Below are 12,663 nucleotides of genomic sequence, written 5' to 3' on the forward strand. Positions count from 1 at the left end.
GAAAAACATAAGATTTAAATTTTTTCTTGGGCATCACTACAAACTACACGGGGTAAGGAACATATCAGAATTATATACATCTAGATCTCATTTCAGCCATTTTATGCAGAGTATTCCTTTCAGTACACTGTTGCTTTTTAATATCGAGAAAGAAAAAATAATGCAAGCAGAACTTCCATTCTCATCCATTCTGCACCAGCCTGTTAGCCACCTGGACTAATTCTTCATTCATTTAAAATTCAGGGTGTAATTTTTTTTCCTCCTTAAAAAGAGGACTCATTTTTTAGCATGTTTATTGTTTAAATAAATCCATCTTACCTTGTAACATGCAGTCGTACGCTTTTCGGTCTCTCCTCCCCAAAGCTTCCCAGAAGCCAATTGGCTCGGATCCTTCATCACATTCGTGTATCGTCACCTTGCTGCTACTGTGCAAACCCGCTTCTAGAGGACATCTGAAAATCACACAAAACTGTACAGTTACCATTGTGTCTTTACATGATGGACACTCACACAATTTTTATTATTATTATTGTGCTTGAGGATTTTCATCCTTATTAACAACACCAGTTATAAACTCCAGGTATGCTGTAATCAGATTTCACGGCACTGAACTTTAAACCTCAAGGATCAAGCAAAGTCAAAGTGTGACACTGAAGAAGTCACTTAACCTGCTGGGGGACCCCCATCTATTTTTTTTTTGTGTGTGTAGTAAAAAAAATTAGAACTGCCCACCAGAAAAGCATTATAAGAAGAGACAACTCTTCTACAAGTTTTGCATTCTAATTGTTATTATAAATAAAAAGAAGCAGGAAGTAATAACGTTTATAAATTATTTATTTATTATTACTTTGTGTTTATGCTGCATCAGCCTGTGAGCAAATATTCCGTGGGCTCTACAGGAGAAACGCTGACAAAGTTCATCATTTCCAGAAATTTCTAGCAAAAGGGGTTGAGTTCCTAGGTAAAAACTGATTGGCTTCTTCTACCAAATCAACATTATCTTAGAGTTATAAGATCCCACAGATGCTTACTGGTTGCTTCTTTAAGAGATTAAACACATAGACAGCTAATATATCAATCTTAAAAAATAAATAAATAAAAGTAGCAGGTAATAACAGCAGGCAACTTGCAACCAGTGTTCACCCTTGTTATCTGCTTAATCATATTGGAGACTGAAAAGCCTGCTGTGAGTGTTCTTACATTGTAGCACAAAACAGAGACATATAAATTCTAACAGATGGCGCCACATAAGCATTTGTACCAATGTATTTTGTGCACCATTTGTTGGAATGTCAAATGCAATGCCAGTTTGTTATATGTCATTTTGTATGGGATTCGTAAAAGCAGAGCATGAATAGTTGGGATGACAAATGCAATGCAGTTTATTACTATAAATGTCTGCGATGCACCATTTGTTGGAAAGAAAGTGAGACAGCAACTAGAGTGACGCACAGATGCTCAGACACTTGAAGATCAGACTCCGACAGGTCTTGTAACATGAAATTAGTGACTGGTGTCAGAATAAAAATAAAGCCACATGATCAGCGCATCCATAATACACTGCCATTGAAGTCCATGTCTGAAAGTTCAAACAACTCACTACTGGTTAATGTCCATACAGACCTGTATCCTTTTCATTTTGAGAAATGTATTTTACAAGCATACAGCAATAGGAAGAAAATTATGTCTCTTTCATCACTAATGGCAAAGCCCTCAAGTAGAAGTGTACCCCTCTAATGCTTTTTTTTTATGTAACATGCACACTTAACATTTCAGCAAGTGAACCACGTCCCATCCTGGAGAATTCTACAATGTTCAACTAATCGTTAGGTCAGGAATGTCCTTACTGTTCTTTTATCTTGTTGGCTGCTGTTCGCCCAACATCCTTTGTGTGCGATTGTGCCTTGCAGCCGTGCCACAAATAGATGATAGCCTTGTTCACGTTGAGAAGAATCATGGACGTTCTGGACCGCAGACTACTACAGTGGCAGGCTACCTCCAGCAAGTTCCCTTCAACTGGAACCTCTCCACGCACACAGTAGAGTCTCCAATCACCTGCAAATGACGGAAAGTGAAAAATTATGTATTTTAGTAATTCAGAATATCAGTTTTTACACATCCAACCCAGAGGTGGGGAGAAAGAAAAATCAATTTCAAAATTCTTAACATCACAAAATGAATGCAGACTTGATTATATACTGTATCTAAATATTGCATTACTGTTTACAGTCACAGGCCACTTTATTAGGTACACTTGTTAACGCAAATATCTAATCAGCCAATCACATGGCAGAAGCTCAATGCATTTCGGCCCGTAGGCATTGTCAGGATGACCTACTGAAGTTCAAACCGAGCATCAGAATGGGCAAGAAAGGACATCGAAGTGACTTTGAACATGTCATGGTTGTTGTTGCAGGCGGGCTGGTCAGAGTATTTCAGAAACTGCTTATCTACTGGGACTTTCTCACACAACCATCTGTAGGGTTTACAGAGAATGGTCTGAAAAAAGAAAATATATCCTGTGAGTGACAGTTGTCTGGGCCAAAATGCCTTGTGGATACCAGAGGTCAGAGCAGAATGGCCAGACTGGTCTGAGGTGATAGAAAGGCAACAGTAACTTAAATAAGCACTCGTTACAATTGAGGTGTGCAGAAGAGCATCTCTGAACACACAACACCTCAAACCTTGAAGCAGATGGGCTACAGTAGCAGGAGACCACACCGAGTACGACTCCTGTCAGCTAAGAACAGGCAACTGAGGCAACAGTTCACACTGGCTCAGCAAAATTGGACAATAGAAGATTGTAAAAACGTTGCCTGGTCTGATAAGTCTCGATTTCTGCTGCCACAGTCAGATGGTACGGTCAGAATTTGGCAACAACATGAAAGCAAGGATCCATCCTGCCTTGTATCAACGGTTCAGGCTGGTGGTGTAATGACGTGGTGATATTTTCTTGGCACACTTTGGGCCCCTTAGTACCAACTGAGCATCGTTTCAATGCCACAGGCTACCCGAGTATTGTTGCGGACCATGTCCATCCCTTTATGACCGCAGTGTCCCCATCTTCTGATGGCCCCTTCCAGCAGGATAACGCACCACGCTCAAATCATCTGAAACTGGTGTCTTGAACATGACGAGGACTTCACTGGACTCAAATGGCCTCCACAGACACCAGATCTCAATCCAATGGAGCACATTTGGGATGTGGTGGGACGGGAAATTTGCATCATGGATATGCAGCCAACAAATCTGCAGCAACTGTGTGATGCTCTCATGTCAATATGGACCAAAATCCCCGAGGAATGTTTCCAGCGCTTTGTTGAGTCTACAGCATTAAGAATTACAGCAGTTCTGAAGGCAAAAGGAAGTCCAACCAGGTACTAGCAAGGTCCTAATAAAGTGGCCAATGGGTGTATTTGGTAATTATATTTGCTATATGCTTGAACAATAAAAACTTAGCATTAATTTCTACCGGTTAGTGACCTTTTACTTTTTTAATTCTCTTCTTGGGGAGCTTGCTGCAGCACTTTGTACCATTGTGACCTTGTCTTTTGCCTAAAGATGGGTTCTTGTTCCCTCTGCCAATCTAAAACTCCAACTATTAACACATGTCAGGTTTACACACTTGTGGACTTCCGCGTGTATGAAATTATAGAATTCTGGGGAGTGAGAAGGTGATCAGTTGGCAGAGGCCTGGTATAAACAATCTGATGACCCTCAAGAGAGTCATTTAGCGCATGCTAACAGGAACGTAGATTAGCTTTAGTGTTGGTTTATATTTAAGGTTAATTCTCCAACTTCCCGTGTAGGTAGAAGGCTGAAATTTGGCAGGCTCATTCCTTACAGCTTACTTACAAAAGTTAAGCAGGTTTCATTTTGAAATTCTACGCGTAACGGTCATAACGGTCGACAACGTCTGCCATGTTAAACTTTCTTATTTATGGCCCCATCTTCAAGAAATTTGGTACACGGGTTCCCAACGCTAACTGAATCCTACTTACGTACATATATACATCCATAGCCTGCAGCTCGGTTGCCGTGTGAGGCGGCGTTGGGTCCCCCATCCCCACGCCTCCCACGTAGTTGGCTGCCTGCCTATATAAGGCTGTCCGTCGCTCTGGTCTCTTCATTCCCTTCCTTGCTTCGCCACGGTATTCACGTCTCCCTGCTGATAACTGCAGCATTTTTATTTAATCCACGGCTTCTCCGTTGTTTTATTTTTTGTTTATTACGATTATAGTTATTGTGTAGGTATTTTAGACTTAGTTTATATTGTTCAGATACCCATTTCCTTTATCGTTCCAACCGTACCCCCATTAACATGTCTATCGAGGTGATCACCATCGATCAAAGAACTGTCACTTACCGAGTGGTTTTCATGCTCGGAGATTGCGACTGCCTTTTCCATTCTTTGTGTTATATATCAGGCTCACTCTTGATATCCGGAAGAACATTGTGTCTTATGTATTGAATGACTGGGACAGGTTCAAGGTGTGGACTGATGACGGTACAGGAGATAATTATACTACACAGGAGCACTAGAAGAGTGAAATGCTTAAGCCCTTCACCTATGGTTCTGCATGTGAGTTGATGGCTGCCGCTGAATTGTTTGGTTGTCGCTTTCAAGTGTACTGAAATGGCCAAATATTTTACACCTTTGGACAACCACCAATGCCTCTTAAACATCTTACTTTTCTTAATAATTTTAAGGCAGTACTTTGCCGCTGCGAAGCACGGGTATTTTGCTAGCAAATAAATAAAAAGCATGCAGTCATGGGGAGAACATTCAAACTACATGTAGGAAGGACCAGGATGTGAACCCTAGTCTCCTTACTGCAAGACAGCACCACTACCACTGTGTCAATGGGTGAAAGATGCAATAATAATAATAAAAAAAAAAAAAAAAACACAAGTTGCAGACTGTAATATTGGAAAATAAATAAAAAGTGCACATAATAGAAATTTAAACAAAAAATGGTTTGTAAAGACATTACTGAAAGTTTCAAAATAACTACTTGTAGGTTTTGGCTCCAGCCAATGCAGCTGTGATGTTATTTGGGTTCAAAGGCCTTCAAACATTACAACAGAACTAAACGGCTGAAAGCCCTGAGATTTAATCAGCCATAAACATGAAAAATGTCACTCTCCAGAGGCAACAGTGATAGGAAGAGTCAGGACTGCTGAAAAGGGGGACTTCCTAGACCCCCAACCCACGGTATACCCACTCAAGCTGTGGCTGATTTGGTGCTGCCGATCCTGGCCACAAACCGACTACAGTGAGGCCTGAAGAGAATCAGACTGAATCCAAATCAGAAATGGCCGATTTGTTTAAAGAAATCCAGTCAGTTAAATTTATGCCTCCAGACATGTAAATTCTCTTCATAATTTATGAAGATCGGCTGTGGTTACATTTAACGTTACTAAAAAAAGTTTGTCACTAACACTCTCAACTCTGTTAGCGTCTCACTTTCGATTATGTTATTAAAGTGTGTTGGTGCTAAGCTATAAGGGAGTGTGCCAATGTGAATACCCTTGACTTGAGTTTTCATTCCTAGTTTTCATCCTCTTTCTCTGTACGTTTACCATTCATTTGCTCAGAGGTGGATACGCTTGCTGCTTCCTGAGCAGCTCCTCTTCTTTTCTCCACCCTAGCGGCCTGCAGCTTCTCTTCTTTCGTCGGCATCTTTTCGCATTAATTAAAACTGATTAAGTCAGTGTTTGTGTTGCAAATACTAATTTTTCACTTAGGCTGGCACTTAAATCATTCTTGATGCAGATTGAAGACTTAAGATATGAACAGGTAGAGGAAGTGACGGTGAAGGTGGTAGGGATGAGAACGGAGCCTGTACGCATGTGCCGCATGACCTCCCTACTGCCGAGAGTGGATTCTACAATAAAATAAAATAAAAATAAAAAGAGGAACCCCCTTGGGGGTCAATCACCACCCTGAAAGCGGATAGTAGAGGTCACGTAGTATATGTGTACCAAATTTCAGGTCAATAGTTCAAACGGTTTGCAAGCTACAAGTGATTTAAAATCCTAGACAGACAAACGGGAAGCCACGGTAGCGTATTAAATAAGATAGTGTCTCAATGCTATGCTTTAAGGGACTGCCCTTGGGGACCCTCCCCACAAAACCCCAGGCAATTGCCTATCCTGTCATTATGAGAACAATTGGTTGTACCCTCCCCACTCTGGAACAAATCTACACGTCCCGATGCCGCAAAAATACAATTGACATTTCACAGGATTCATCACATCCCGGTCATTGCCTCTTCCAGCTTTTGCCATCGGGCAAGAGATACAGAGCTATGAAAACTAGGACAAACCACCTTAAAAACAGCTTTTATCCGAAAGCAATCATGGCCCTGAACTCCGAAAAAAACTGCTACATATTATTCTACCAATGTGCAATATAGACCTTAAGTCAACAAGTGCAATTTGTATATTTATTACTATTCGGTTTGTTATTATTTTCTCTCTTCTTGTCTTTTTGTCTTTTTAACTCTTATTCCTCACACTGAGTTGATTGCACCTTCAATTTCGTTGTTCCTTTGTAAAAGTGACAATGACAATGAAGATCTATCTATCTATGTCTCTGACCCTACAGCTCTAGAGGCTTAATTCCAGGTGGGCCACTATCTGTGTTGATTTTACACAAACTCGCCAGGTCTGTTGAGGTAAACTGCTTGTGCTTCCCCAATCCAATCCCGCCAACTACAGACGCTTCTCACGCCGACTCGGACACTCAGACACTCCTTGCAACTACGTTAGATTAGGCAGGTTTGGTAAAGGCATTGAAAAATGTTTGAAAAAATCTCACACTTACTTTGTGTATTTTCTTCTTCCTCTTCCCTTTTACCAGAATGTACAATCAACCCTCCATTAAAACACTGCAGAAAACAAGGGGGCTCCTTCCCCTGCTGGACCTGAACCTGGAGAAATAGAATCCCAAATTTAATTTACTTTACAATCACACAATGCATGAAATGCCCTTCAATTGTGACTTTACTATGATGCCTGCCAGCACTTGTGCAGTACATGACGTACAATAGAATATAAAAATACAACACAATTTAAGCTGTTGGACCTTCATCAGATGCATCTTAAATGGTGAAAAACGTATATATAAAAGGTACAAATACAGAAACATTTATAAATACAGTATACACACTGTGTAAAAAGGGCAAAATAGAGTAATTATAAAATTAGTCATCAAAACAAAACACAAGTACTAATTTTCCCTTCATTTAATACTACTTATTACGGTCGTTTGCCTATGCTTTACTGCTTTAAGTTTCATATTCAAAGAAATGGCCTTTGGGTCTTTCTTGAGCTTTCTCAAATCTCATTATCTTTATTGAAGCTATAATGCTCAAGATAATGTAAGATGACATGAGAAACACACACAACAGTTTCACTGACCTACAGCACAGGTTGAACAGCAGCGTCAACTGTGAGAACGAAGGAGGACTGGGACTGCACGCCAAGAACATCCAGGCACGCATATTACAAAGTGTGATCAAAAAAAATACAGTGAATGTTTAAATGAAAGAAAATGTATTACAGTAAGAGACACATTGCCATTAATCCCCCTCAAAGCACACCCCCTCGCTTCGAACACACTAATCCCATCATTCTTCCCACTTCCAGAAGCAGTTCTGGAAGTCCTCTTTTGCGAGTGTCTTTAGTTGCGCTGTTGTGGCTGCTTCAATGTCCTGCATCCATCCATTGTCCACCGCTTATCCGATGTCGGGTCGCGGGGGCAGCAGCCTAAGCAGGGAAGCCCAGACCTCCCACTCCCCAGCCACCTCCTCCAGGGGGACCCCCTCTAGTGTGTCTCCTAATGGGACATGCCCAGAACACCCCCCCTCCCGGAGGCTTTTAGGGGGCATCCTAAACAGATGCCTGAAACACCTCAACTGACTCCTCTCAATGCAGAGGAGCAGCAACTCTACTCCGAGTCTCTCCCGGATGACTGAACTCTAAGGGAAAGTCCAGCCATGTTGCGGAGAAAACTCCTGCATGTCAGTCAAGATCCAACATCAAGGTGATGATGATTGTGTTTTTTGACATTTATCGAATCGTGTGAGCCAAGTTTTTACCCAGGAACACTATGGTGAACTCTAAATATAAGGGCTTATGAGAGTGTTTAAGGACCAATGTGTGTAGAAAACGACCTGAGAAACGGGCAAACCGTTTCATCCTCCATCATGACAACGTTCCGTGTCACACACAGCTTCTGGAACACAATTTCTGTCAAAAATATTACGGTGTGTCCTCATCCACCTTATTCACTGGATCTGGCACAGTGCGACTTCTGGCTCTTCCCCGAAGTCAAAATGACCATGAAAGGTAAACGTTTTGAATCAATTCCGGATTCAAGGCAGCCATGACAGCGCAATTAAAAGGCACTCATGAAAGAGGACTTCTAGAAGTGGCAAGAACAATGGGGTAAATGTGTTTGAAGCAAGGGGAGTATTTTGAGGGGAATTAATGGCAATTCTTTTTTTTTTTTAATTTAAACATTCATTCATTTTTTGATCACATTTGGTGTGGTGTAGGGTGTGTGCATGTATGTGTATTTTATATTATTTATAATATGGTGGGTGGAGGTGACTAAGTCAGTATGATCAAGGGGGGGTTGTATAGTTTAATCATTGTTTATATGTCCGTCTGAAGTTGGCATATGCTGGATTTATGTCCAAGTGTCTGTTGATGGCGTTTTCATCTGATAGCCAGGACTCGGCCAACTCTCTGGCACTTTTAGTACTGGCCTTAAATTTTACTTTACGTTGTCCCAGTTGAATGTGTGTCCTGTCGATTTAGTATGTGCATAGATCAAAGATAGTGCATCCTTTCTTCTGACGGCGTTGCGATGTTCCTGTTCACGTGTTGAGATTCTTCTTGACATTTGTCCTACGTATACCGCTGAGCAAGAATTGCATGGGATACTATAAACTGTGTTTCGTGTTTCTGCTGTCGATTTCTTGTTTTTAGCATTAAACAGGACCGTATGCAGATTGTTGGTGGGTTTGTGTGCTATTCTGATGCCCCACTTGGTCAGGATGCGTGCTGTGCCTTCTGACACATTGTGGTGATAAGGGAGTGAGTGCCAGGTGGGGTGGGGGTTCTGATTTAAGTCGATTGTTTGCTGGTTCATTTGGCGTCTGCTGTGTAGGCTCCGATTAATGAATGTTTTTGAGTATCCGTTCGAGGTGAAAAGGTGGAAGAGATAGCGCGTCTCAATTTTTGTTTCCTTAGTATTACAATGAGTGTGGACTCGTTTGAATAGGGTTTTCACACAGCTCCGTTTATGAGATACCGGGTTGTTGCTGGAGAAGTGTAGAATCTTGTCTGCGTAGCATTCTTTGCAGTAAACACTTGTGGTCAGGGTGGCGTCACTATTTCTTTTGATGTAAATGTCCAGGAAGCTGATGTGTCGGTTCATTTCTTTTTCCATTGTGAACTGGATTGCAGGGAATATTGTGTTGATGTGATTGTAGAACTCATTCAGCTGGTTCTTTCTTAGTATGACGAATGTGTCGTCTACATAGCGTATCCAAATTTTGGGTGTAATCTGGGATAAAGATTCATTTCATTTTTTCTCCCTTCGTGGATCTCCAGCTGCAAATATATATAAATATATAAATATGATGGGCGGCCTCGGCCATTAACAGGCTGGAAACAGAGCATCTGCGAAGTCACTGCCTCCCCTGGGACGCTAGAGGGCAGCCCTCCTGGGTTGCTGTGGCACCATGGATTCCTATATGGCATGCTGGGTGTTGGAGTTTGGTACAACCCTGTTGGGTTCTGTGGGGGCTGCCAGGGGAAGCTGCAGAGCCCTTCAGTGGACTTCCACCACGCCTGGGACTGATTCCAGGTAATGGTGATGAGCCACCTGAAACTCTCCCAGGAGCTCAATAAAAAGGAGCTGCCTCACTCCATTTGGAGAGCCAGTCGGGAGGAAGTTGACGAAGCTTAACAGAGAGGGAGTGGAGGCGGAGAGAGAAAGAAAGACTTTGCTTTGTATTGTGGACATTGTGCTCTTGTGGGGAGTGAAGAAAGCTCTTCCTCACCTATAAATAAAGGGATGCTGTGTGGCAATTTGTGTACTGCCTGCCTGTCTGTGTTGGGCATAAGGTGGCTGTATGCACCGCGGTAGTCCACAATACATACATCTATACTGTGGCGGACGCCTAGAAGGACCAGGAGAGGGACAATACCTCTCCTGGACCACGAGAAGGTAGCCCCCCTAGTCTGCATTGCGTCCATGGGATCAGAGCTTAGAAGCTCAACCCAGTTGGGGCCCGTGGCCACCAATAGGGGGTGCCCGGAGTATTATGGAGCCCTGGACTGCAGTACTTCTGGCTGCCAGAAGAATTTCCAGGCACACCCAGAGTACTTCGGGGTGCTAATGCGACACTACTGACACACCAGGAAGTGCTGTCGGAACATCAATACGAAGCACCTGGAGCACATCCGGGGTGTTATAAAAGGGGCAGCCTCATTCCAGCAGATGAGCCGGAGTTGGGAGGAAGAAGACGGAGCTTGTGAGAGGAGGAGTGTGGGCGATAGAGAAGAAGCAGGAAAGAGAGAAAGGAGAGGACTGTGTGCGGATCTGTGCAGTGTTAGGTGCTGTGTACAGGAGGCAGCAATAAATGTGTGTGTTTTGGGACATTGTTGTTCTGTGTGTCAAAGTGAACTTTATTGTCATCTCAACCATATACAAGTATACTGATAGACGAAATTGCGAAGGTCAGGGTCCACAGTGTAACAACATGACGTGCAAATAATAAATTAAAAATAGAATTAAAATTTAAATTTAAAATTAAAACACAAACGAGACAAGACATTGTGCAAAGACAAGACAAAGAAGTAGCAGCAATATTGATGTGTAAGATATGTAATAATAAATATAGATCATACAGAAATTATCAGTGTATGATAATAGTTGTTTAAGACGTGTGTAAACAATGACAGGTCAGAATGTTTCACAGCAGAAGGATATCAAGAGTGTCAAAATACTTAAAGGTCAGTATGAGATCTTCAGTTCTTCTCTACATGCACACTCGTCTTTGCAGGGCAGTGGCTCACATGTATAAAAGTTCTGTTTTTACAGGAGGTTGAGGCCGTGTGGAAGATCCCAGAGGGCAGCATGGTGTTAAGGAGTCTGACAGCTTGGGGGTAAAAACTCTCCTGCAGCCTGACAGATCTGGCTCTGATACTGCAGTATCTTCTTTTGGATGGCAGAAGTGTGAAAAGTCAATGTGAGGGGTGTAAGGGGTCCTGCTCAATGCTGCAATGTCCGTCTGTGTCTGGGCATCTCTTACAATACCTACACACACAATCAGACATTTACCTGGGCTCCCCTCTCTTCGTCCAACTCTACAGTCATGAGTGCAGAGGTCCCTTTCTCGCTCACAGTTGAGTTGCGGCCCTGCCAGAAGAAGTAGGCACACTTCTCCTTCCCGGCACCACTGCTCCGAATCTGTTCAGACTTCTGCCTTCTGCCCACTTCAGAATCCCAAAAAAAACAAACAAAAGAAACTGTGACTTTAGCATAAAAAGAAATACAGGAAATACAAAAATATCATTAGAAACACAGAAAAGCCAAGGTTTGAAATCAGACCTGAAAAAATTGTGCTACAGAAAATGAGCTGTTTGTTATTATAAAAGGACAGTTTATACAATCCTGCATCATTGTTTACAAATTTGTACTTGTGGGCAATTTCTTTTATAATAAGTTTAAATTATGAGATATGAAAAGGTAGCTAAAAAAAGGATTTTATATATACTAGGAGTAACATTGTCACTACACATACATACACTGACTGAGAACATTAGGCACACCTGCTTATCCATGCAGCTATCTAATCAGCCAATCAAAAATCCTGCAGATACGGGTCAGGAGCTTCAGCTAATGTTCACATGAAACACTAGAAAGGGGTTAATGTGATCTCCGTGGTATAGACTGTGGCGCAATTGTTGGTGCCAGACAGTCTGCTTCGAGTATTTCTTTACCTGCTGATCAGGTGATTCAATTATGGTTAACATCTTTTTGCCCCAGAATGGGGCAAAAAGTGGGACAGTGACGTGACTGTTGGTGCCAGACGGGCCGGTTTGAGTATTTCTCTAACCACTGATCTCCTGGGATTTTCTCACACACAACAGTCTCTAGAGCAGGGGTGGCCAACGCCGATCCTGGAAGACCGCAGGATGGATGAACTTGTTGGGCAGAATGGTCTGTTCCCGTCACAACTGTTCTAAAGGTCTAAACATTAAAGACAATATTTTTTAACCCCCCCAACACCCCGCCCAGTACATGAAACAAAAATTAGTTATTTGAGACACAATATAAACCAAGAAATGTATGAGGGGGAGTCAAGCTAGAGTTAGAAAATGGAGCCAACCTAAACAAAGGTCTCCACCCTTCTCAATGCACTTGTGCCACCTGCCTGGATTCCAGCAGAATAAAAGGTTTTGTCTTGTCCTCACCACCACTCGTGCCCCCGAGTTGCTGTCGAACACGACATGCCGAGGGGTAGTACAGTCACTAGTGCAAGTTACTGTGACTTGCTGGAGACCAATGCAAAGCCTGCTATTTTAATCCAAACGGTGGGGACTGCTGTCTCAAACGGTCCTTTTGCTGCAAGACACTGC

The 12,663-nt window shown here is 42.4% G+C and overlaps 1 protein-coding gene across 1 annotated transcript in view; it reads right to left on the reverse strand.

Annotated features, from left to right (window-relative positions):
* The window catches only part of svila (supervillin a), a 249,514-nt gene that overhangs the window by 18,487 nt on the left and 218,364 nt on the right, over positions 1-12,663 (reverse strand). The window contains exons 31-34 of the mRNA XM_051929021.1: positions 11,363-11,517; positions 6,830-6,935; positions 1,848-2,055; positions 319-452 (exon numbers count right to left, since the gene is read on the reverse strand). Of these exons, the coding sequence (XP_051784981.1) occupies positions 319-452; positions 1,848-2,055; positions 6,830-6,935; positions 11,363-11,517 (603 nt within the window). The remainder of the gene's footprint in view (positions 1-318; positions 453-1,847; positions 2,056-6,829; positions 6,936-11,362; positions 11,518-12,663) is intronic.

The sequence above is a fragment of the Erpetoichthys calabaricus genome, chromosome 6 (genome assembly GCF_900747795.2).
Source record: "Erpetoichthys calabaricus chromosome 6, fErpCal1.3, whole genome shotgun sequence".
Lineage (NCBI taxonomy): Eukaryota > Metazoa > Chordata > Cladistia > Polypteriformes > Polypteridae > Erpetoichthys > Erpetoichthys calabaricus.